The sequence below is a fragment of the Tenrec ecaudatus genome, chromosome 1 (assembly GCF_050624435.1).
Source record: "Tenrec ecaudatus isolate mTenEca1 chromosome 1, mTenEca1.hap1, whole genome shotgun sequence".
Lineage (NCBI taxonomy): Eukaryota > Metazoa > Chordata > Mammalia > Afrosoricida > Tenrecidae > Tenrec > Tenrec ecaudatus.
This window is the reverse complement of record NC_134530.1, coordinates 68556664-68580668: the sequence shown is the minus strand read 5'-3', so window position 1 is coordinate 68580668 and position 24005 is coordinate 68556664. Positions and strand designations below refer to the sequence as shown.

At 53.3% G+C, this 24005-nt stretch overlaps 2 protein-coding genes across 6 annotated transcripts in view; both read right to left on the bottom strand.

Annotated features, from left to right (window-relative positions):
• The window catches only part of ST3GAL3 (ST3 beta-galactoside alpha-2,3-sialyltransferase 3), a 239393-nt gene extending 224681 nt beyond the window's left edge, over positions 1-14712 (bottom strand). Inside the window, exon 1 of one of the 3 annotated variants that reach the window (XM_075555119.1) lies at positions 14536-14712. The gene's annotated coding sequence lies outside the window, so the exon portion shown is untranslated. Of the gene's footprint in view, positions 1-14080; positions 14230-14535 lie in introns of those variants that run through there. The other 2 variants (XM_075555100.1, XM_075555110.1) reach the window with 2 other exon arrangements.
• Positions 14713-16182: 1470 nt separating this feature from the next.
• Positions 16183-24005, bottom strand: part of KDM4A (lysine demethylase 4A) — a 35561-nt gene continuing 27738 nt past the window's right edge. For all 3 annotated transcript variants that reach the window (XM_075555069.1, XM_075555087.1, XM_075555078.1), the window contains exons 17-22: positions 22874-22982; positions 22391-22576; positions 20460-20630; positions 17973-18092; positions 17612-17704; positions 16183-17453 (exon numbers count right to left, since the gene is read on the bottom strand). In XM_075555069.1, coding sequence (XP_075411184.1) covers positions 17313-17453; positions 17612-17704; positions 17973-18092; positions 20460-20630; positions 22391-22576; positions 22874-22982 — 820 coding nt within the window. In that variant the 3' untranslated portion in view covers positions 16183-17312. The remainder of the gene's footprint in view (positions 17454-17611; positions 17705-17972; positions 18093-20459; positions 20631-22390; positions 22577-22873; positions 22983-24005) is intronic.

Here is a 24005-nt window from a genome sequence, read left to right as displayed (position 1 = left end):
TCCAACATCAACAAAGAAAATGATAAAAAATGAAGACTAAAACCACAAACAAAACTAACTTGTCACTGAGAATTATGTGGAACAACAGAACCAAGAGTGACCCCCACTCAACCCCACCCCACACACAAAGCAAATAAAAACACAGAGTGACAGCAATGAATTCATAGCTGTCAGTAATTACACTGAATATAGAGGAAATGCATCCACCAAGAGAGAGAAATAACCAAATGGAAAAGAAAGCAGGAGCCATTACATAATGTCTACAGGAGACAAACCTTAGACACAAAGACAAAAATATTAAAATTCAAAGGATGGAAATAAATATACATAGCAAATGGCAATCAAAAAACAGGAGTGACAATATCGATTTCTGATAAAATCTATTTTGAGGCAAAAACCACAAAAAGAGACATAAGGTTATCGCATAATGAGTGAAGAGTCATTTGAACAAGACACAAATACGAATGAGAAACCGTTTTTCTTCATACAGAAAAGGCATTTGGAAAAATCCAGCATCCGCTCCTGATAAAAACACTCACTAAAATAGGAATAGAAAGGAAATGTGCCACATAATTAAGGATATGTAACTAATGGCCACCACTCATCTCAGAGTGAAAGTATCCCTTTAAGGTAAAAAAGTAAAAGCATGCTTCTAATGAATGAGAACCAAAGAAGACTATCCTTTATCACTACTCCTATTTAATATTGTGTTAAATCTTAGCCAAAACCATATGGCATAAAAAGAAAACAATGGAATCCCCCTCGGGCCGAAAAAGAAGAAGTTAAAAACTCTCTAGGGACAGGTGATATGCAAAGACTAAAGAAGAAAACTGCTGAAACTAATTGAAAGATTCAGCAAAGCAGCAAGGTTCAAGATCAGCATACACACAAAAATCAGTCCGACTCTCCTATGCGAACAAGGAGAGCTCTGGGAAGCAAATCAGGAGAAGGATTCCATTGATAATAGCCACCTAATGGTTGAACTATTTAGTAATGAATCTAACCAGAGGCACAAAAGAAGTTACACTAAGAAAACTATAAAACACCACTACAAGAAGCCAAAAGCAATCTGCACAAATTAAACCTACCATACTCGTGGATAGGAAAATTTAGAATTGTGAAAATATTACTACTATTCAAAGCAATCTACAAATATAAGGCAATCACAACTCTTAATAACTTTTTTTTAAGAGATGGAGAAATAAATCACCAGCTTTCTGTGGAGAGGAAAGACACTCTAAAGTAACACAACAAAGTAGAGGCTCCCCTGCTCCCCGTCTCAGAAGCTACTGCACAGCCACTGGGGTCAGCACAGCACAGCGGGGAGCGGTGCGGTGACAGGTAGGACCAATGGAACAGAGCTGAGGACCCAGAAGTAAATCCATCCACCGAAAGAGAGCCGGTCTCTAACAAGGTGTCTGAGTCACTACATGAGGGAGAGACAGTTTCTTTACGAAATGGTCCTGACAAGAGAGTGAACATCCACTTGCGAAAAAAAAAAAAAAAACCGCAAACAGAAGCCTTATCTCACATCATATACCAAAAAACTCCATCCGGGGGCTAAGTGATAAACACTCCATAGACATACAACCAAACACCTTGAGGGAAGGAGTCTCGGAGCCTAGAGGCCCCAAATCATGGTCTGGGGGGTTAACACAGTCCACTGAGACAGTGCTCAGAAGCATCCTCTTGGTGAGTACTGACTGGGCTCTCCCTATCTGGGGGAAGAAGAGTAACCAAAGTGGAAGATGCCTGGAAACAGCTAGTCCACAGTCTTTAAGTTCATTTTGCCCAGAGAGCGTGACACGAATCTAATTTCTCATCTTAAAGAGATGTGTCATTTGGCGACTCTGACACACTCCTTGCTGTGTGAGGAGCCACGGTGACAAATTCACCCGTAAACCTGACACGGCAGAGATGGAACTGAGACTGTGCACTGACACCAGCCGAAGACCTTAGCCGCGAGGGACCACCACCAAGTTCAAAGCAGGGTCAGGCCTTCCTGCCAGATCTCTCAGTCAAGGTAATGCCTAACGTCTGAGGATTAGGACTCTCCCTAGTTAATACACACGGTCATTATAACTGTCCCTTGAAGTCTTCCTGGTATGCTTTGTCCTGCCCTTCTGAAAAACTAAACATGTTTCCGTGTGACAAAGAAAGAGTGAAAGAAATGCTGAGAAGCAGCCACGGGAACAAGGGAGTGAAAATACAAGGAAACAAAACGTGTTTGTTCTGTCTATATGAGATCATCTTTGTTTGAACAAGAAAAAAACAAACAAAAAGGCTTTCTAAATAGAAGCTGTTAAGATTTGGTGTTACTGACTTTAAAAAGATAAAGAGCCACCAATAAAATTATTTCTTTTTAATTTTCATGTGTGTTGTTACTAGAGGTGTTTGGTTTGCTTTAATGGTTTTCAGAGGTTAAGGCTTTAGACATAATTTTCTACTTGGAGAATGTGAGTTCTGTGCAGAAGATCGGTCGTGACGAATGCCCTTGATCTTCAGAAAATTCATCTCCAGCTCTCAGGACAGATGATCTTCCCTGGTCTGGGCCGAGTCAGAGAAGAGGAGGAGGGTGGAGTTGCAGGTTGCTGGGAGGTAGCTACGTGACAACAGCTAACAGTGGTATCTGACGTGACTGATTATTACACAAAAACCAAACAAGCGCCAAACGAGCAAACGGCACAATGCACTGAGCAACTCCACTGCAAAAACCACTGTGAAATATGTCACGCTGGCGACTAAGGTGGGCTTGACCCAAGCCATGACATTTTCAATTGCCTTATCTGCATGTGAAAGCCGAACAGTCCGTAGGAAGGCGGCAGGAAAAGTATACATTTAAGAACAGTGTTGGTGAGGAATAGTGAAAGGACCATAGGCTGCCAGAGGGACAACCAAATCTGTCTTGGAAGAAGTACAGCGCAAATTCTCCTTAGAAGTAAAGAATCGCCCAGCTATCAAAAGAGATAGCGACTGGGGTCTTAAAATCTTGAAGGTAAACAAGCGGCCATCTAGCTCAGAAGCAACAAAGCCCACATGGAAGAAAACACCAGCCTGTGTGATCATGTGGTCCCGAAGGGATCAGTTATCAGGCATCAAAGAAAAAAATTCTATCACTGGGTGCACACCTCCATGATACGATAGCTGAGGACAAATGGGTGCATAAGCTAATGTGGTGAAGAAAGCTGATGGTGCCCGGCTATCAACAGAGATAGTGTGAGGTCTCAAAGGCTTGACGGTAAACAAGTACCCATCTGGCTCAGAAGCAACAAAGTTCACATGGAAGAAGCACACCAGCCTGTGCGATCACGAGGTGTCAAAGGGACCAGGTATAAGGCATCACCAGGGGAAAAAAAATCTTACCACAGTGAATGAAGGGGGAAGTGCACAGTGGAGACCCAAAGCCCATTTGTCGACCGCTGGAGATCCCCTCACAGAGGGGTCTAGGGGAGGAGATGAGTCAGTCAGAGTGCGATGTAGCACCGATGAAGAATACAGCTTTCCCCCAGTTCCTAAATGCTTCCTGCCCCCCAACTACCATGTTCCGAATTCTACCTTGCAGGACTGGATAGGGCAGAGGCTGTACACTGGTGCGTATAGGAGCTGGAGACACAGGGAATCCAGGGTGGACGATACCTTCAGGACCAGGGGTGTGAGGGGCAATACTGGGAGGGTAGAGGGTGAGTGGGTTGGAAAGGGGGAATCGATTACAAGGATCTACATGTGACCTCCTCCCTGGGAGACAGACAACAGAAAAGGGGGTGAAGGGAGATGCCGGATAGGGCAAGATAGGACAAAATAATAATTTATAAATTATCAAGGGCTCATGAGGGAGGGGAGAGAGGGGAGGGAGGGGAAAAAAACAGGACTTGATGCAAAGGGCTTAAGTGGAGAGCAAATGCTTTGAAAATGATTAGGGCAAAGAATGTACAGATGTGCTTTATACAATTGATGTATGTATGGATTGTGATAAGACTTGTATCCCTAATAAAATGTTAAAAAAAAAAAAGAAGTAAAGAATCCTATCATTGTGAATGACGGGGAGTGCAGAGTGGGGACCCAAAGCCCATCTGTAGGCAACTGGACATCCCCTTACGGAAGCGTCGCAGGGAGGAGACAAGCCAGTCAGGGTGTAATATAGCAACATGAGACCTATAACTTCCCTCTAGTTCCTAAATGCTTCCTCCTCTCCCCCCACCCCACTATCATGATCCCAATTCTACCTTACAAATCTGGCTAGACCAGAGGATGTACACTGGTACAGACAGGAACTGGAAGCACAGGGAATCCAGGACGGATGACCCCTTCAGGACCAGTGATGTGAGTGGTGATACAGGGATGGTGGAGTGGAAAAGGGGAACCGACTACAGGGATCTACATATAACCTCCTCCCAGGGGGGACGGATAACAGAAAAGTGGGTGGTGGGGAGATGCCGGACAGTGTAAGAGATGACAAATGATGGCTTATAAATTATCAAGGGTTCCTGGGGGAAGAACGGGGAAGATAAGAGGAGCTGATGCCAGGGGCTTGAGTGGAGAGCAAATGTTTTGCGAATGATCAGCGCAATGAACATGCACAAATGTGCTTTATACAATTGATGTGTGTATGATTGTGATGAGTTGTACAAGCTCCCAATAAATGATTTAAAACAATGGAACTGTCAACATCAAGTAGACATTTAATGACATTAAAGTAATTATTGCCAAAGTCACAAAAAGAAGGATGGTGAGACGTCGTCTCTGGACGTGCTATCAGGAGAGACACGCCCCTGGAGGAGGACACCTCGCTTGATGGAACAGAAAGTCAGCAAAGAGGGGGGGGCACTGTTGAGAGATGGGCGGGGCCCAATGGCTGCAGCAATGGATGTCAGCGTGGTTGGAAGGTGGCGAGAGCAGGCAGGGCTTCCCCCTGGGGTGCACCGGGTCCTCGGAGAAGCTCCTCAAAGGCATCCAAACACGCAGGCAACACAGCAGGGACCCAAAGAGACCTACTTAAAAACCCACTGCCACCAAGTCAGTTCCAACGCATCCACACTCTCCTGTAGAGAGTTTCTGACAATATAAATCTTCATGGGAACAAACAGCTTCCTCTTTCCTCCCCAGGAGGAGCTGGTGTTGACCCAGAGACCTTGCAGTTAGCAGCTCAACGCCTGACTCACAGTGCCCCCGAGGTTTTTAAAAAACAGCAGTGACTCTTTAAAAACAAAATCCTCTGATACAAAGATACATATAGATTAAAACCCAATCAAAACTATCTATCCGAGGCCAACAAACAGTAAGGATGCTAAGCTTGCAGTCCAGTGAGCTGGTTCCAATGACTAACTGCCATCACTGCTCCACACTGCTGCGAGGCAGTCTTTGACAACGCATCCACGTTGCCAACCTGTGCCACGTACCAAGTGTGGCCACACAACACTGAGCACTATGTATGAAAACAGCATGGGGATCTAAAAAAAGCAGCTCGTGACAGTGGTGGTTTCTGAGTGGAGGAAGAGAAGATATGGAGGAAATGTCTAGGAAGCCTTTCCAGGAGATGTAATGTTTTCTTTCTCTTTAAAAATAAAGGCAAAATAAGAATAATTTATTAATAATTTTTTATTATTATAATTTAATAATAATTATAATTTATTAACCCTTAATAACTTATTAAGGGTTGGTGAGGGGGGTGGGGGATGAGGAGCTGATCCCAAGGGCTCAAGTAGAAAGCAAATTTTTTTAGAACAATGATGGCAACAAATGTACAAATGTGCTTGATACGATGGATGGATAGATGGATTGTGATGAGAGTTGTACGAGCCCCCGATAAAATGATTTTTTTAAATAAATAAAATAAAAGCAAACATGGCACATTGAGATGAACAACGTTGGGTGCCGTTAAGCCAGTTCTGACTCGCAGTGACTCACGTGCAACAGAGTACAGGCTCACCAGGCGTCCTGCACACCCTCACATTGCCACGTCTGGTGCGGTCCATTCAGCCAAGGCCTGCCTTGTTCCTGCTGACCTTCAACGTCACCAAGCACGATGTTCTTCTGTAGGAACTGTCCTTCCTGAGAGACCCAAAGTGCGCAAGATGTCTCACCAGCCTTGCTTCCAAGGAGTGATCCACCTGTACCTCTTCCAAAACAGAGGCTTCATGCTCCGGGCAGTCCTGCTAATAGCCGATACTTTGCCACATCCTAACTCTAAACCCCTGATGTGTCCATGGTCTTCCTTATCCGCTACCCAGTGTTCACCTGTATCTGCATGGAGTGAAGAGACCTTGGATGGGGTCAGGCGCATTGCAGGCCTCAAAGTGAGCACTTTTGCCGGTTTGTACTTCAAAGAGGCCCTAAGCTGCCGAGCTGTAGTGCAAGACAACTGAGGAGGGCGATCATACTGCTCTGCGTGACACGGCATCAGAGGACCTGAGATAAATGCCCCCTTCGTTGTCACTGACCCTCGGAGAGTTTGAATGCCTTAGGCCTACGTGTCTTAGGCTGCACGTTGTCTGTCTACTCGCATGGGTTTGGAGAAGAGATGAAGACCAGCAGAGCGACCATGCCGGAGCGGCCCCACACACCTGCGTAAAGCAGCGGGAAGTCGGAGGGAGGTGTGCGGCTCCTGCCTTCAAGCAGCAGCCACCGAGTGAACACGCACAGGCTTCAGGAAACGGTGGAAATTAGCAACCACTGGGAAAGTTCGGGGGAAGCGTCAGCAAAGGGATGCCCGGACTAAATTCCCTCCGGAGGAAAGTGAGGCGGCGGAATGGAAAGGGGAGCTTTCGTAGGCCGTAGGCTAAAGCGAGTGAAATGCATCCCACTGAGCGGCAGTCAGACTTTGGGGTCCAACCTGTCAATCAGGTCACAGCCTGAAGATGCCTGTGGGGGTGTGGCCTTCTTGGGAGGGACCGAGGAACTGCTTCTGTGGCCCTTGCAGGAACCGCGTGCCTGCCTCCTGGAGCAGCTCCCTCCGCCCCACCCCCGGGAATGGAGAGCTGCCGGCACCCTGCCATGTGTCCACCGACCTGGGATGCACACAACGTGCCCCCCCCAGCCTGCGACCGCCCCGCGTGACGGGTCTGCATCATGAGCTGCAGCTACAGAAGGGCTGGTGGGCTGGAGGTGGGCTGGGCGGGACTGTCTTGTGCACATAAACTTACTCCTGATATAAAGCTCCTTCTTATGCACATGTATGTGAGCGTCGCTGGTTAGGTTTCTCTGCACAACCCTGCCGAACCCACGGTGACACTGGGAAACCACGTCGTGGCTTCAAGTCGGGAGCGGGCAGTCAGATTTCCACAGTGACGAGATGCAGGATAGACTGGGAAAGAAAGGCTAAGCCCAAAGCAAAAGCAGGAGTTGACGGGCCCTCCGCCTCCAGAGGGATGCCCACCTCAAAGGGAACTCAAGGGCTTCCGAAAAAAGTCCCGGACACCTATTTATGGTCTTTTTCCTAATCCTTTGTTTCCATGAGTGCATCGCCCCTGCGCCCCATGTCTGGAGGCATGCCCAGCTCAGGGAGGGCGCGTCAGATGTGTGCGGCACTCGCGGCTGGCAGGGCAGAAAGCACCCCAACGTGGTTAACTTCATAAGCACTGGGTCTTTGAAACGGGCTCTCAACTAGGCCTGCTGATGAGCGGTGAGTAGGCGTGAACATGAAAGTCCTCCCGTCGTCTCCTGGAGTGAGCACTGAGCGCGGGGGGGGGGGGGGGACCTGCATGGTTTGCCTTTACAAAGCAGATGGGTGTTCCAGATGCACAGACCCCCACCCCCACCCCTGGGCGGCACATACCTGGCACACCAGGGGGGCACTCTGGAGGGTTCAAAAGATGCTCAGGTCACCGTGACAAAAGCTAAGAAGATAGCCTTGGCGGGGAGCACTCTATTGTATGGATGTTTTAAATCAGGGGTTCTCCACCTTCCTAATGCCACAACGCTTTAATACAGGTCTTCATGTTCCGGTCACCGCCCCCCCAACCATAAAATTATCTTTGTTGCTACTTCATAACTGCAATTATGCTACTGCTGTGAATCGGGGGACCCCTGTAAAAGGGCCCTTTACCCCCAGAGTGAGAACCACTATTTTAAATCGATTCTCTGGAAGCCATGTTCAAACCCTGCGTTATCTTGCTGTAAAACTCTTACTTAGAAAACTCTCTCTTGATATGACTGAACTAGTGAATTGTATATGTGAAGTGCTGATAAACTGTTAAATATATATCCGAATATAAATCTTCCCTGAGCAAAAGAAAACTCTCATATCTGCATTATCAAGAATTCTTCCAGTGTGGCCCCAGAAAGACCCAGTGGGGCGTGACCACCCTATCACCCTCACTTGTTCTGTTCTTCGCGGGTCCAGCACTCCCCGGAGCTGCCGTGGTGCTCGGTGATAAGGGCACACCACCGCTCTGCGAAAATGTGCCCGGGCTTCCTGTGATTACCGTTTCCGGCTGCATATCAGAGATGAACGACACAAAATGAATGCTCTTGTTTGCTTGTTTGTTTGTTTGTGTTTGTTTGTGGGGATAAACCAGCGAGGTGAGCCTGAGGTCAGAAGGGCGGAGTCACGGCTCTACCTGTCACACTATGAGAATGTCCCAGGGAGGATTTCAGGGGATGAAGCCACCTGTGACACCTGCAGCTACCCCACCTTGCTGTTGCGTGGCGGGGGAGGGCGAAAGGGCAAAAGGACATTTCACAAATCATGGTAAAATGTGGTCGTCAATGACATTCCATCCCAATGACATAAGTCTGACAGGAGCGTTCACGGGAGGAAGCAGCAAAATCTGAATGAAATCTTAATTAAACTCCAGCATCATCTCCACAAAACGCTCAGAAGGTGGGGGAGGAGGAAGGGCTCACCACCAGCAGCCCCGTGCCTGCGTTTCCGCAGCCCATGAATGAACACATTACCGCCGTCCGCAGTGAGAGCGTGTCCCTCACACTGGCCCCCTGGGGGGAGGGCCTGCAAGTGCTCAACAATGTATCATTTCTTGGGATTCGAAGATGTTTGACATGCCGATTTCCAGAGCAACTCTCCCTTCTTGGTCACAGCGTGACCCCCTCAGCCTGACACTCCCAGAGCAGCAGCATCTGAAGGCATCGATGGGACGAATACACACATCAACAGGAGCCTACTGGCGCAGTGGGTTGGGCTGCTAACCAGAGTCAGCAGTTCAAAGCCACCAGCCGCTCCGTGGGGTGTAACGAGGTACAGTCTCAAACCCTCGGGGGCAGTTCTACCCTGTGCTGTGGGGCCGGTGAGCTGGCCGCTGTTTGAATATAGGACGCCCGTGGTGACACCGGTCACCTGTAGGGATGAGCGTCCATCTGCCGGGCACCATTTGAACTACTACTGAACTACTATTCTTACTGTAAAAACCCCTTTCATTGCCAAAATTTTACATCTGCCCACTCTAACCTTCAGCGCAACCGTGCAAGGGGTGGGGGGGATTTTCCCCGTTTAAAAACAGATAGACTAGACAACCCAGAGCTGAGCCACCTTCAATTGTGCCGGCGATGATACAGCCATGACTGAATCCTGGTCTGGTTTTGCATGGGGTCCTCTAGCCTTAAGGAGTCCCTGAGCAGTGGTGGACGTCGAACCACAGGGTCGGTAGTTCAAAGCCCCAGCTGCTCTGCAGGGCGTGGGAAAGGTGAGGCTGTCTGCATCCGTGAAGAGTTAAAGCCACGGACACACACACACCCAGCAGGGTCTGTGAGAGGGAATCGACTGGGAGTGGGTGGGTTTTGGTTGGTTTGTACTGTGCCCTCCCCCCATCGGAGTAGAGGACATGGACACTCACCCCCTCAGATCACTGCAGAGCTGAACTGGTCCCCTCCCCTGCCCCCAGGTTCGCCTCAATCCGCTCGTCCCTCGTACGTATTTTACAATTCTTGTAGCAGGCCCGGCACTGTAGTTACAAACCTCAGACTTTTCCCATCATGGAAATCCGAGTCACTGAGGCGCTCCCTCACACACAGATCCGAAAGGCCACACTGATAAGGTCACTTCCTACCTGCCGGCCTCTCGGTGGCCCGAGTCCTCTTCAGAACAAAGGTGCTACACCCAGCTCACGGAGCCTGCCACTGACTGCGGCTGACTGACTCCTGCACCCCTTTTCCACGCACACCCAAACACATCCTGCCACGTGAGCTTCAAGATGTGGCCTCACTCTGCTGATTGCAGGTCACTGGTCACATTGCTTCCTGTCTGCACCCACTCAGCTAATTGCTATGCATCCTTCAGGAAGTAAGGTGGGCATGATCTTTCTGGAAAATGACTGCCTAGAATCCCAATGTGACTTAAGATCCTATTCTGGGCGACCCCACTGGACACTCAATCACGATCCTTCACCACTTGCACCCCAACTGCTGCTTTAGCTGCGTCTGGTCCCACAAGGCTGCAGGCTCTGAGACTATGACATCGTGCACGCTGGGCTGCTAACCACAGAGTCAGCAGTTCAAAACCACCAGCCGCCTCTAGAAAGAAACGGGGCTTTCTATTCCTGTGTAGAGACCCGGAAACCCACAGGGGCAATTCTACCCTGTCCTTCTAGGGTCACTGTGAGTCTGCACCGACTCAACGACAGTAAGTTTATCTAGCACAGAGCCTGGCAGCGAGATCACGCGCAATAAAATTGTGTAGAGCAACTAGAAATAACATACGGCAAGTGTGAAAATAAGGAAGGAGTGTCAATGGAAAAGGTGAAGCAGGCAGGAAACGCCATGCTTTTCCACCGACATCCCTGGCTTCCCATCCCGATTTCCCAAAGGTTCCTCCAACGCTGATGAGGAGAGTGATGTGATCGCAGACGCTTCCCTGACGTGCAGACGATGCGGATCCATTTTACCCTCACAACTGCGCCCTGCATTTCAAAACAAGGCCCTTGCTCCACATCGGGCTCGTTGGCACACAACGGGCTCTGGCCCCAGATGGCTGTCCCCTGAGCCAGGCCCCAGCAGCCTGCTACACTTCCCTTCTTGATGAGAATGCATTCGGTGAGGCACAGGGAACTTTTTAAAAGCCTTTTTTGTTTTAACCATTACAGTGAAACAATACTTCCCAAAATTGCTCACTTCCTGCCTTTTCATACTGAGTATCTTGAAAATAATTAAATCTCATAAAATGTTTGATGGCTCAGTGCCAGTACTACTCTCAATACCAAGTTCTAGAGCAATGGTTCTCAACCTTCTTAATGCCGTGGCCTTTGAATGCTGCTCCTCATGTGGTGGGGACCCCCAACCATAAAATTATTTTCGTTGCTACTTCATCACTGTCATTTTGCTGTTATGCATTGGGCCACCCCAAAGGGGTCTCGACCCACAGGTTGAGAACCGCTGCTCTAGGAGAGCCTCAGCACAGAGGCTGGGGTCCAAAGAATGCACTCTGCTCCCACCTCTTCTTTCTCGGTTAGTCAGGTCTCACCGCTGTGCACACTTCTCCCTCCTTCTTCTCCTGAAATATAAAAGGTGACGGCGCAGCCATCGAAGAGCAAGTCCCCTAGAGAAGGCTCGAGTAAGGGGTAGCACCCCGCCCTCCTCCCCTTACAGCTGATTGGCCAATCACATTAGACCACACTGTGATCACGAGATCATCACCCAACTGCCAGACCACTGAGAATCGTGGTCCAGGTACCGCAGCACCTACTTTGGAGGCTCAGCATTTCACGCAGGGCAGTTGCCACATCTTTCTGCCAAGGAGGGCTGACCTTCCAGTTAGCCGTCAGTGCTTAGCCACCTGAGCCACCAAGGGCCCATCTGCTGCGGCGGTTGTTAGGTAGGCATTAACCTACCGAGCCTGACACTTTCACCTGGGAAGGAGGAAGCGGCTGCTGACTACACACAGGACCATGATTGTCAGATGCCTTCCGGGCGGTCCCCACTCACAGGGATCCTGTGGTTGACACAGGACAAAGCACCGCCCGGGCCTGTACCATCGTCCCCATCATTGTGAGGCGTGAGCCCCCAGTTGCGGCCACTTCATCCATCAATCTTGTTGCAGTCATCTTCTCTTACAGACCCTCGGCTTCACCAAGCATGTCCTTCTCCCGGGTCTGGCCTCTCCCCATACCATGTCCAAAGGACGCCAGAGGAAGCTTTGCCAGTTTCCCTTGGAAGGCGCATTCTGGCTGTCCTCCTTCCAGCACCAATTTGGTCAACAGTGTAATGCAAAGGCATCAGCTCTTCAGAGTGCCGTACTCACTGTCCAGTTGGTGCACGCAGCTGAAGTGACCGCTAAATACCAGGGCCCGGGTTCATCCTCAAGCTCACGGCTTCGTTTTTGAATCCCAATTCTGTCTGTCCTTGGATTTCTTGTACAGCTTTCTCTTGACCCACTTCACAGGCCCACCCACGGGTACTTTAACCTCCCCCTCCGCCACTCCTCCAAAGCCAAACCGCACCCACTGCCATCCTTCAATGCCAACTCACAGCGACCCCACAGGACGGGGTGAAACGGTCCCTCCCCCGGGGGGTTTCTGAGACTGTGATTCTTTCTGGGAACAGAAAGACCTGTCTTTCTCCTGAGGAGTGGCTGCTAGTTTCAATCGGCCGACCTCTCAGTTAGCAGCCTAACTCCTGTCACACTGCACCAGCCAGGGCTGCCTACTTTCCTGGCCATGTGCCTCTTAATCTCAAAATTATACGTCTAAGAACAAGTTTCATAAGACATGTGTCTTTGGGTTTTCCGTAATCAATGCCAGGCAGACATAAACTCAATTGATACTTTACTGACTGATTGATCTCCGGTCAACTAGGAGTCCGGGGGGCACAATGGGTTCATTATTGGATTGCTGACTACAAGGTCAGTAGTTCAATCCCACCAACAGTTCCAAAGGAGAACTAGGAGGGAGAAACCCGAGAAAGGCTCTCCTCTGGGCTGTCAGATTGCTATGAGTCAGCACCCACTGGAGGGCAGCACGTCTGGGGTATGATCCATTAGTCTCTAAGAACACGCGTGTTTTATTTCCTCACTAGAAATCCACTTTCCGTAGGTGCTGGGTAAATATTTAGGCATGTGAAACAAGGATGGTCTCCAACTAACACTTCAGAATTTCTCTTAAAATCCTTTGTCTTAGGAGCTGCTAAAACCCAAAAAATGCGGGCCAGGGTTCCCCACTTTCATGTCTATGTGCCTCTTAACCTCACAATAGTACTTCCAAGTCCCTTTACAGCAAGTTTCATAACACACGTGTGTTGTGGAACACACTGCCATCAAGTTGATTCCAACACACAACAACCCTACAGGGCAGTGTAGACCTATCCCCCCCCGCCCCCCCGGGAACACAAGACCGTGGCTGTTTGTGGGAGTAGAGAACCCCTCTCTCTCCCACAGAGTGGCTGGTGGGTTTGAACTGCTGACCTTGCAGCTACCAGCCCAATGTGTAACCACCACGCCACCAGGGCTTCCCTGGGCACTTGCTGGTGCCTTGAAAATGATTCGAAAGGATCATTTGGCCACAAAGGCTCGTGCCAGCTTCCTTTTCAGTTTCTGACTTGAAAGGGCACCAAGCAGCAGTTCAGGGAACATGACTCAAAGGTGATTGGCTTAAAAATAGCATCATTTGCCACAAGGAATATTTAACTTCCAACAGCCCAGTTAACAGTGGCGCCCTGGTGGCACCATGGGTAAGCTCTAAGCTGGCCAGGTCAGGGTTGGAGGATGACCAGGCAGTCTTGTAAGTCCTCCAGGGCATTTACTACTCTGTCCTATAGGGTCACTGGGTCGGAATCCATTTCCCAGGATCTAGCTACCATCCTCACCACCACCTGAGTGCTTTTTACCAAACCAACTGGGGCTGAGGGGATTCGGACTCCCATGGACCCTACTGGGCATCAGAGAACTGCTGCTGGGTCCCCATGGCTGGCCCACTGCAGCACAGAGCCCCCTCCAACTATACCCCCGGCTGTATCTTTCGTTTCTGTTTAACTTTCTGGGACAGCAGCTGCTTTCAAAGGCCCCTCCCTCAATCAAGTGCAATCATTCGGTTCGCCCCTCGCAATCCTCCACCCTACGTGAGGGCACCTCAAAAAGAAATGAGGCTAACTGGAGGATTCGTGAACATGGGTACTGCCTTAAATAGGACCCCCAAATACTCACGGGGCTCTCTTCTAGCCAAGTCTGCCCTCGCCCTTCGATTATTTCCTCTTACGGGCGAGGCCACCCGCAATCGACGAGGAAAAGTCCCCGAAAGAAAGGGAAGCAGGATCCACAGTCAGGCTTTCCTGGACTTTTCCCTCCTCTCCCCATGCCGAGGGCCGCAAGACCGTGCCCTTGTCTGCGCCACGATGCGCAGAGCCGCGAGGGCTGCAGGCAGGTGACCTCAGGCGGGCGGACTGACGGCCCGGTGCGGCCCGGCCTGCTGCCTCCTCCCCGCGGGCCCGCGCGGCGAGCGCGTGCAGGGCCGTGCGAGTCCGAGAGCGCGGGCCGGCCGAGCCCTCCTTCCCGGGGCGCGCGCGGCGCGGACCCAGGGCCCCGGGGCTGGACGCGAGGGGCGGCGCGGTGACCGTTAGCCGCCGACCGAGGCGCCCGGCGCGCGCAGGACGGGCCCTTACCGCGGCGCAGAGGGGAGCAGGGGGCAGGCGGCGCCCGGCGCGGCGCGGGGCGCGGAGGCGGCAGCCGCGGGGGACCCCGGCGGGCGCCCACGACGCGGTGGGCTGCATGGGCGCCGCCATAGTGGGGACGCAGCGGCGGGCGGAGCGCGCGGACCGCGACCCGGGGACGACCGGACCACCAATCCAGCTCTCCGCCCCGGCGCCCACGCCGGGGGTCGGGCGCCCTCGGCCAATCGGCACCGAGGCAGGCGGGGCCCGGGCTGGCCAATGTCGGGCTGCACTGCCGCCGGGGGCGGGCGCAGGCCCGCGAGGGCCAATCAGCTCCGGGGCCGCCGCAGCGACACGCCCCCTCGGCCCGCTGCCCGCGGGCGGCAGGCAGTGCCTGTCCCGCCGGGTCTCGCGCTTGTCCGCGCTGGCTGACGTCCGCACCGCGGCTGCCTGCAGGGTACCGCCGCCGCCGCCGGGAGGGCGCCTCCTCCGATCCCGGAGCACCCAGCGCCGGCACCCTAGCTTGTGCGCGGGCACTTCCCAGGGGTCCGCGTTGGGCGCCACATGCAGAGTGGCTGCACCCAGGGACACCAACATCCGCCTGGGACCTAACAAGGAATCCCAGCGGGTACGGAGGTCACCAGCCTGCTGAGTCCGTGGGGCCCACATTTTGGATCCCAGCAAGTTAAGCGACCCTGCCCAATCCTGTGGGGTAAAGCATGGGAAGGGGGTGGGGAGTTCCCAATGCTGTTACCAGTTCCCTAGTTCAGAGCCTCAGATGAGTTTTCAGTGTGGACCCACAGCCCTTCACCCTCCATGCCCCCTTGAGCTTTACGCACCAGCGCCTCAAGAGCCCAAAGACTACTCATTGGGGACATAATTTACATTTTGTCCATGGGATTAATGGAAGGGAGAGGGCAACTGTTATTTTAGATGGCCTGGCAGTTTGCACAGAAATGTTTCAGTGCGGAGGAGCCTACCTGACTACCTGAGAGGGGGCGGGAAGAGGAGCAGGCGAAAGGGGGCAGGAACCCTCTGACTCAGGCGATTCTGTGATTTTCAAAACCCTCATCTCTAGGAAAAACCTGTTGAGTAAGACTCCTTGTGGTTAGACCAGGCACCCAGCCCTGTAGCTTCCTCCATGAGGCCAGGGCCACGTAAAGCCTGGGGAAGCTATCTACACTCGCTTCCAAGGGTGCAGCCAAGCCTTACTCACCAAGGAGACACCTGCGACTGTCTGTCACTGCTCCCAACCTCCACCCACCCCCTGGGGAGTTGTTGAGCCAATGCGACCCAAGCCTCTTACAGACCTGACCATTATGCCCTAACTACAGGGCACAGCACTCCCCCCGCCCCCAGCAGTGCTGCCCCTGTGTCCATCTTCAGGACCCACCAGGGAGAGCTGGGCACCACCACCCCCAGCAGCTGCAGGCAGTCCACATCATCTCCAAGTCAAGGAAGCAGAGAGGCTCTGAGCCAGAAGTGGCCCTGCCCCACATCCCGGCTGCTCCCCGGCCACTGTGCCGGGACTCGACAGGGCCCCTCTTTAAAGGGCAGCTTGCAAGTCTGCTTTATGGGTTCTCACCACACGGCTGCGCTGCCAGGACGCAAGGCCTGACCCTGGGCCACTCTGGCTCCTTGGGGCAGACATGGCCAATGTTCTGCTCAAGACACTTTATTGCTAAGGACAAGGTGATGCACCAGTTTTTTAAAATAATTTGGTTTATAGCGTTCATACGTAACAAAAAAGGGACAGTATTATAAATCTGGTTCTTGGATACATAGGGTATAAGTGTGAAGCCCTCCAATCCTGGGCCCAGGCAAGCAAATTCATGAGGAGCAAAAACCTGTTTAACCCCTGCAATGTTGCCCCCAAGCCCCCCTCCCCCAAACCAGCTCCCACCCACCCCTAGGCCAGAGGCCATTTCCTAAGCTGGCCCTGGCCTCCAGTAGCCCCAGTTCATCCTAACCCTCCCCAGCCCTTGCATGATTACAGATTTTTGTTGAAAACCAATCACCCATCAGGCTCTGCCTGCTTCCATCATCGAGACCCTTTCCCACCCACACCCTCTAATACTGTGCCACAGGGGCGCTGTGCCTAGAGCAATGTGGGACACATCCATGTCGCCCCTACTGGCTCCTTCAGAGGACAAAGAGGTGGTCTTAACTCCTTAGCACCTCAGTACTGCAGCTCTAGCACTCCCTGGCCACTCCCTGGCGGCGGTTCCGGGCTGACGGATGTCACCGCCATGTCCAGAAATGCCCTCCGGTCCTTTACTCAGCTTGGCTGAGGACAGAGGTTCACATTGTGTTTGCCTTGCATAGGCAAAGGAGGGAGGAAAGGCCAGGGGCTGGCGAAAGCTGGTCCGAACCAGGCATACACACGCACTCACATACTCACACACACCCATAAATACAAAAAAGGAAGGACGGGGGCAAGCACCAACGGCTCGGCCACATCGGTGCGGGTGACTGTCAGGGAGCTAAGTCCTAGGCCGGGCGCAGGCCAGCCAGCACAGCAGACCCCGTGTGGGACGGGGGCCAGTACGGCTACAGCTCTCTGGTGCTCAGCCCCAGTCAGCGAGCTGGCGACCCGCCGCTGATGTCGCGTGTCCCAGAATGGCTTGTCCTGTCACTACGGAGGACTGCGGTGAGGGTTGGGGGAGATGTGGGGTGGTTTCTCCAGTCCTTTTCTCATGACAACTTGCGAGTCCAAGTGTCTGCTGTGCTGTGGAACCCCAGGGTACTCTTGCCGTGATGACGGGGAGTCTCCTGGCTCTCGGCAGCACCTACTCCATGATGGCCCGGTACAGTGCCGGCTCGATATAGTCTTCCCGGTACCGGGAGTTGATAACCCGCTGTCGTTTCTTTTCCTGCTTAACCTCTTTCTCTGTGAAAATCTCATTGAAGCGCATATCTGAAGCCACTGACTGAAAAAGACAAGTGAGGAGAGAATAGGCAACCCCTCCAAGAAAGCAAAGGGCCCCCCCTGCCTGTTCCCCCCTTCCCATGCCGGGGCTCCCCCCCTGCCTTGTCCCCCCCCCCCCCCCAGGCCAGGGCTGAGGGCACACAGAAAGCACACACTCACCAGTCTAGACTTGACTCTCTTGGGAAGCTCTTCATCCAGCGTGTACACATCATCTCTCTTAACCACGAGCTGTGAGCCATCCTCAAACTCCACCTACCGAGGTAAGCAAAGACCTCTTAGCATTCCTGTCTGTCTCCCAGGTCCGACCACCAGGGACAGGAGGAGTTTCTAAAGTTCAGGAAGGATTCAGGATACTGAATGAAGGACGGTCGTGTCTGAAATCGTACTGGGAAGGCTGGACACAGGCCAGAGCCCCACAGAAGCATCATTGCCCACCCACTAGTTCCTCGAGAGCAAAGCCTGGCCTCTGGCCCACCCCCTGGGGAAATAATAGCCCCACCCAGAAACAACCCTTGGCTACCTGGTACATCTGGATGGGGTGGGAGGCAACAAACTTGGCGCCGTAGACTTGGCCGTCTGTCCATCTCACTTGGACCACTTCCCCTTCAGCTGGAGGACCCAACTGGAGACAGTCCTGGCTCTGAGGGACAGAAGGGAATGCAAAGGAAGGTCTTACTTGAGTACAGGGGTTGACTGCCACCCCACCAGAGGGGGGGGTGGGGTGGAATTAATCAAGACCTATGCCTGCTCAGACACGCCCAGCAAGGCAGACTTCTCAGCTGAAAGAGGACCAGTGCGCAACCTGCCCTATGTCTTTGTCCTGCTGCTTCTTCGTGATAGAAACCAGCAGCTTAATACAGTACAGGAACAAAGGCGGTAGACTCCAGAATCCCTGTTGTGCCTTCTCAACTGTACCCAACTGTGTGTGTCAACAGCAGTGGGTAAGGCTCACCCACCTCACCAATGGTTAAGACTTGGCAAAGGACTTTTTAATGTTCACTCTCGTACTCACATGCCCTCCCTCCAAGGCTGCCCCGAGGTCATCACTGTGTCCCCGGCACAGGTGTGCAGTGAGAAGTCACGTGTGCGTGTTGGGTGGATGGGGGGTCTGGGGACAGGTCTGGGCAGGCGTCCGACGGCACCTTGAGGGAAGCAGCTGTAACAGTTTGAGTTATGAGCTGAACTGGCTGCTCTTTCCCCCAAACACCAGTCGTTACGTGGGGGGCGAAGAGGGAGGGCCGGGTGGCAGATAGACTGGATCAGGCAGTCACTGGCTTAAACTTACTGCCACCAGGTTGCTAGGAGTCAGAGTCTCGCAATGGCAGTCGGTTTGCATTTTAGACTCATCTGCACCAGAGCGGCCTGCCGTCTCTTTCTCCCATGGACAGTGGGCAGCTGGTCCCGTCTACCTGCACTCCCAGGGCTCCCTAGTTTATGCATATTCAAATTACAGTGGACTAGGCTTAGACTTTTTGATGTTTGGGGTTTTTGCGGGGAGGGAGGGGGTACATCTTAGTACATGTTGCAGTGCATGCTCCCATTCTCAGATGTTCAATTTCGTGATTTGCTCTTCAGTCCCTGGGTTTAGAAAGGTACTGACAACACAGGCAACATGAGCACTAAAGGAAAGAACACAGGTGTCCCAGTGGCATGAGAATCGAGAGCCGGGGGCGACAGCTGAGCACCCGTGCAGCGTGAGGGGAGAGAAGTGTAAATTAAAAAGAAAAATATCCGCAATTATCTGTCTGAAAGTGATTTAAACAACTATCTTTTCCCTTATATTGGAGCCCAGTGGGCAGGGGTTTGCGGGCTGGGCACCAGTTTAACCCTACCAGCTGCCCCACTGGAGAAAGAGGAGGCTTCCTGCCTCGCTACAGATTTACAGCCTCGGAAACCCAAGAGCCAGTTCGACTCTGTCCCACAGGGTCACTGTGAGATGAGATGTTTTGCTTTCAACAATGATCTATGAGAATCTGAATTTTCTTCAGATATATACTTAAATATACTTAGTATAATCTAAAACATTTTATGACAGACTGAATGAGTCTGAGAATTAGGCAAGAGAGATTTTTGCATATAATTATAGGAAAATGGCACTTCTTCCCACTTAATTTTTATTGTAGGAGGGATTTTATATATAATTTTAAAGCAACTAATCCATTTTAATGTCTAGCAAAATAAATCATGGTAGACAAAGCCCACTAAAACACAAAACTCTCATTAATGTCTCGTCCGGAAAGGGGGCCCTGGGATAGCAGGTCTCTAAGTTCGAGAGAGCACATCTACTTCACAGTGTGGGCGGGACGTGAAGACGCGGCTGCAAAGCACCTGAGGCGGCTGCGGAGCTGAGGACTCATCGCACCGCGCACCACCTGCACCAGCCTTCCCATAGCTGCCTTGTGCGCCCAGCAACTGCAGTAACACGGTGGTCTAAACTGGGAAAGAAGGAATGCGCTCCCCCTTCCACCTTAGTGACCTATCTAAAAGGTGTCAGAGAAACCTGCATTCAGTCCTGAACACTGAGCCAGGAAACCCTGGATTGGATCCAGGCAGAGGTCTCCGGTGTCTCAGGTGCTGGTAACAGAAGCAGGCCAGGGGTGGCTTCAAAGAGCTCCGACTTGGGCCCAGAGCCTCCAACTGTGAAGAACCAAAAGTGGATTCCATACATCGACCCAGAGGACAGGGAGAGAGAGCTGGGTGACGGCACAGATCCCGGTGAATGCGCCATGGCGGCACTGGTCCAGGCACGCAACGAAAGGCAAGCCTGCCTCTGAGAAGTCTGGAAGTTCCTCACTGGGACACAGTTCCAGAGGAAGCTGGGTATAAAAGCAGCACCCACTTTTCTAACAAGGAAAGACCAAGCACAAATGCACCCCCATATTCAGGGTCACCTGCCTCCTGAGAGGGCGGGACCAGGGACCTGAGCTGGAAAAGGCTGGTGAGCGCTCAGGCCCAGTGATAATCCCCGTCACCCCAAACGGACCCAGAAGCCCCCTGCAGGCATTACCACTATGTCCTCAGGGTAGAGGTTGTCACTGAAGGAGCCATCATCAAAGTTGACCTCGTAGAAGGTCTCGGTGGTGAGTCTGACCACCTCACACTGGTAGAAGCGCCCGTTCTTGTGCTTGCTAATGACCTTCTGGCCCGCAGTAATGCTCTGCAAGGCCCCCTTGGCGCGCTGGGGGGGAGAAAAGAGGCTAGGTTACTCCCACACAGACGGGCCTGGCAGCCGAGAGAAGGGTAAACAGGAGTGGAAACGTAAAGAGCAGACACAAGAGCTGAAACTGTCCTTTCCAGGCATCCACGCTCCAGCCAGGGCCTCAGAGAGAAAGCAGGGTCCTGGGTGCCCCTGCCCATTCAACACCTGCCTACCTCCTGGCCTGCACCACTGTCTCGGCCCTAACTCCCAGGCTCCCGGGACTCCCTTGCTGTCGCCAGGAGCAGAGCGAGGACCCACTGAAGCACACAGGCACACATCCAAGTAGGGGACCAACCGAGCGAGGCCTCGGGCCCTGGCCCTGCTCCACGTGGACCGCTGCACCAGCTCCACCCTCAAGGCAGCGTGCAAACACGGAGCGGCCCAAAGGCCCCGCCATCTCGAGCACCCTTGCACCCTGCTGCTTCTCGTCCAGAGCTCGTCCCCTGGCGCAAACAGCACCACAGAGTACTTGGTAGTTTCCTACCCAGCTTCCCTCTGCCCACCTTCCTTCCTGTAAGCCACTAAGGCGCTCTGATGTCCTAAATCATCCCCATCCCCGCCAGGCCCACCTCCTCACCATGCTCTGGTGACACCTGCCCAGCATGTTCGCGTGCACCTCGGGGCCTTTGCACTGCTTTCTGCGCTGCCCGTCACCGCCAGCACACTGCTTCCCTCCCTGGCCCTGCTCCTTCCTCGCCACCTCCTCCGCTCCAGGCCGCGAACCAGGCTCCATTTTACCCCTACACATGGACACGCTGTGCATGTAGCACTTGCTTCCTGTGGACTGGCCAGAGGACCATGGCGATGCTCTAGAGCAGTTCTCAACCTGGGGGCCACCCAATGCGCCACATAGCAAGATGACAGTGAGGAAGTGGCAACGGACATCATCTCATGATTGGGGGTCCCCGGCACATGAGGACCTGTATGAAAGGGTCGCACGGCATTAGGAAGGTGGAGACCCGCTGCTCTAGGAGGAGAGGGCTTCTCCGGCTTGTCCTCCAGGATTACGCCCGTCCCTAGGAAGTGGTCAAAGCTCACGAACGTTTGAGGAAGCAAGGAGCAAATGAGAGCTTTAACGGCACTCCTAATTCACTCAGTGTCAGCAACCTACAGCTGTGTTTCAAGTTTGCAGTCTCAAAACTCACTGCTATCAAGTCAATTCCAATTCACGGTGACCCTTGAAGGGCGGGTCAGAGCAGCCCCTGGGGGTTCCGAGACTGCGACTCCCCAGGCGTGGAAAGCCTCGTCTTCCTCCCGAGGAGCAGCCGCTGCTTCCGCAGTGAGAAGCCCAACGTGTCCCCACTGCGCCACCAGGCTTCCCCACAGCCACCCAGAGCCATGATGCTGTCCGGACAAACGTCAGCCTCCGCCCACGTCTTAGTCTCACACGGAGGACTCCCCCCTCCTCCAAAGCTCCCGGGCACTTCCTATCTCCTCCCTCCAGCACTGTGCTTCCCGGCTTGTTAACGAGTCCTTCCGTGGCTGTGGGCTGCCCACCTCGGTAAGTTGACCACATTCCCGGAGCTTGTGCTACAACCCCACTGTGTTAGCACGGACCCTCAGGGGGGGTGAGCCGGCAAAAGCAAGCAAGCAAACTGACGATCCTACCAAGTCATAGGCAGCGTGGTGCCACCAAACCATGACATACAGGCAGCAAGCAGAGATGGCGGGCCCTCTAAAGGAAATAGCAGCTGAAACGCTACATGGACAGCATCCAGAGAACACGGACCCTCCCTTACCTCTAAATTTGGAATCTTGTGCCGGAAGCAGGTGATGAAGACGACCAAAGGCCAGTCGTCCGGCTGCATCAGGACCCCGGCGGCCTGGGCACAGCTCACGTGGAAGGCAGTCGGGCAGCGGCCGTGGGAGCACTGCACACAGCAGCCCGCAGCCCGCTTCCTCCGCTTCTTACAGAAGACGCATTTCTGCAGGGGCGGGCGGGCGCTTACTCCAGGAACGACGGGCGCCAGCCACCTCCACCGCTCCCCACCCACCTGCCCAGGGACGAACGAGCAAGAGCCAGCCTCCTCCCCAACACACCAGGGCCCAGACACACCAGTAATGAAGTAATCTTAGCCACTGGGTGACAGCCGCAAACCTGGACAAAGCCAAGGGGTAAAGAAGGGCCTGTGTGCCAAGCAGAAGATGCCCTCCCGCCCTCCGCCGCCCAGAGGCTGGTGAAGACAGCCTTCACGCCCGCGAGCCAGCCTCTCCGCACTCACCAGTTTGAAGCGGGGCAGGGGGATTTTGCTCACATCCACGGGGCTTCTCTCTGCGATGTTGACAAACCTTGCCTCGAGAATCGCCACGGCACAGGAGACATGGACCCACCTGCCAAAGACAAGAGCAACCTCAGTAACGGGGTGGGGGGGAGGCCGGCAAGTCCGTGGCTGCCTTTTGCCAAGCTTCCTCCCTGACCCACTGTGACCACTGGCTCACTCCAGCGAGGGGGAGCTCAGGGCTTAGCCACCAGTGTCAGTGGCGGCCGGGCCATGCTACACACCCCACCAACTCGCTCAAAACCTGCAGCGAGATGACTGCATCGGATCCACGGACTCAACGCTGAGAGCCCTGCGCCAGCCTCCGTCCCCTCAGACCCACTGCTTTCTGAAGGCACCGTGCGCTGCGCCACACGGGTGCTGTAGTCACAGCGCTCCCTCCTGGCCACCCCTTCACCCCCACCCTCCCTTTAATCCACATCAGACTCTCTTCAGGGGTCTGCCCACGTCCTGGGCTCTGTTCAGTGGCCTCTGAGAGCGGGAGTGCGCGCTAGGCCCCTGGGCCAAGAGGCTCGTGACAAGGAGACCCACTAGGATGCGGAGGACTCTTGAACCCAAGGCCAGGTGGGAACCTCCAGCCGAGGGGCGGGTGAGCTGGCCAGGAAGGAGGAGCTTTAACGGAGTCATCTCGGTAACACAGCGGGCCCGAGCAGCCTGGGACCCTTAAGGGGCGGGAGGAGCCCTCAGGAGGACTCTGTAGAAGAGCACTCGGTTCCCTACAGGTTCTCAAAGGAGTTTCACTCGAATCAGCATCTCCCCCCAGATGCTCACACATCTGTGTAACGATTCCCTGAAGAGCCAGCTGCTCACGCAAGCAATAGTGAGTGGGCTTGGTTGGGTGTCCGGTCTCCCTCCCTGGAGGGCACCCATGCTTCTTTCAATCAGCAGGTCCAAGCCAGGGAGAGCGGGTGGGCCACCTCTAAACACCCAGCCCAGCTGTGTGAGACAAGGCCTGACCTCGGCTCCGGCTCACCACCTGGGACCTGTGCTCTGCGGCCCTCCAGGTGTGCCTCACAGTGGAGGCAGGAGCCGACCAAGTCTGGGACGCTTGGCTTCCCTCGCCACCCAGCTTTTA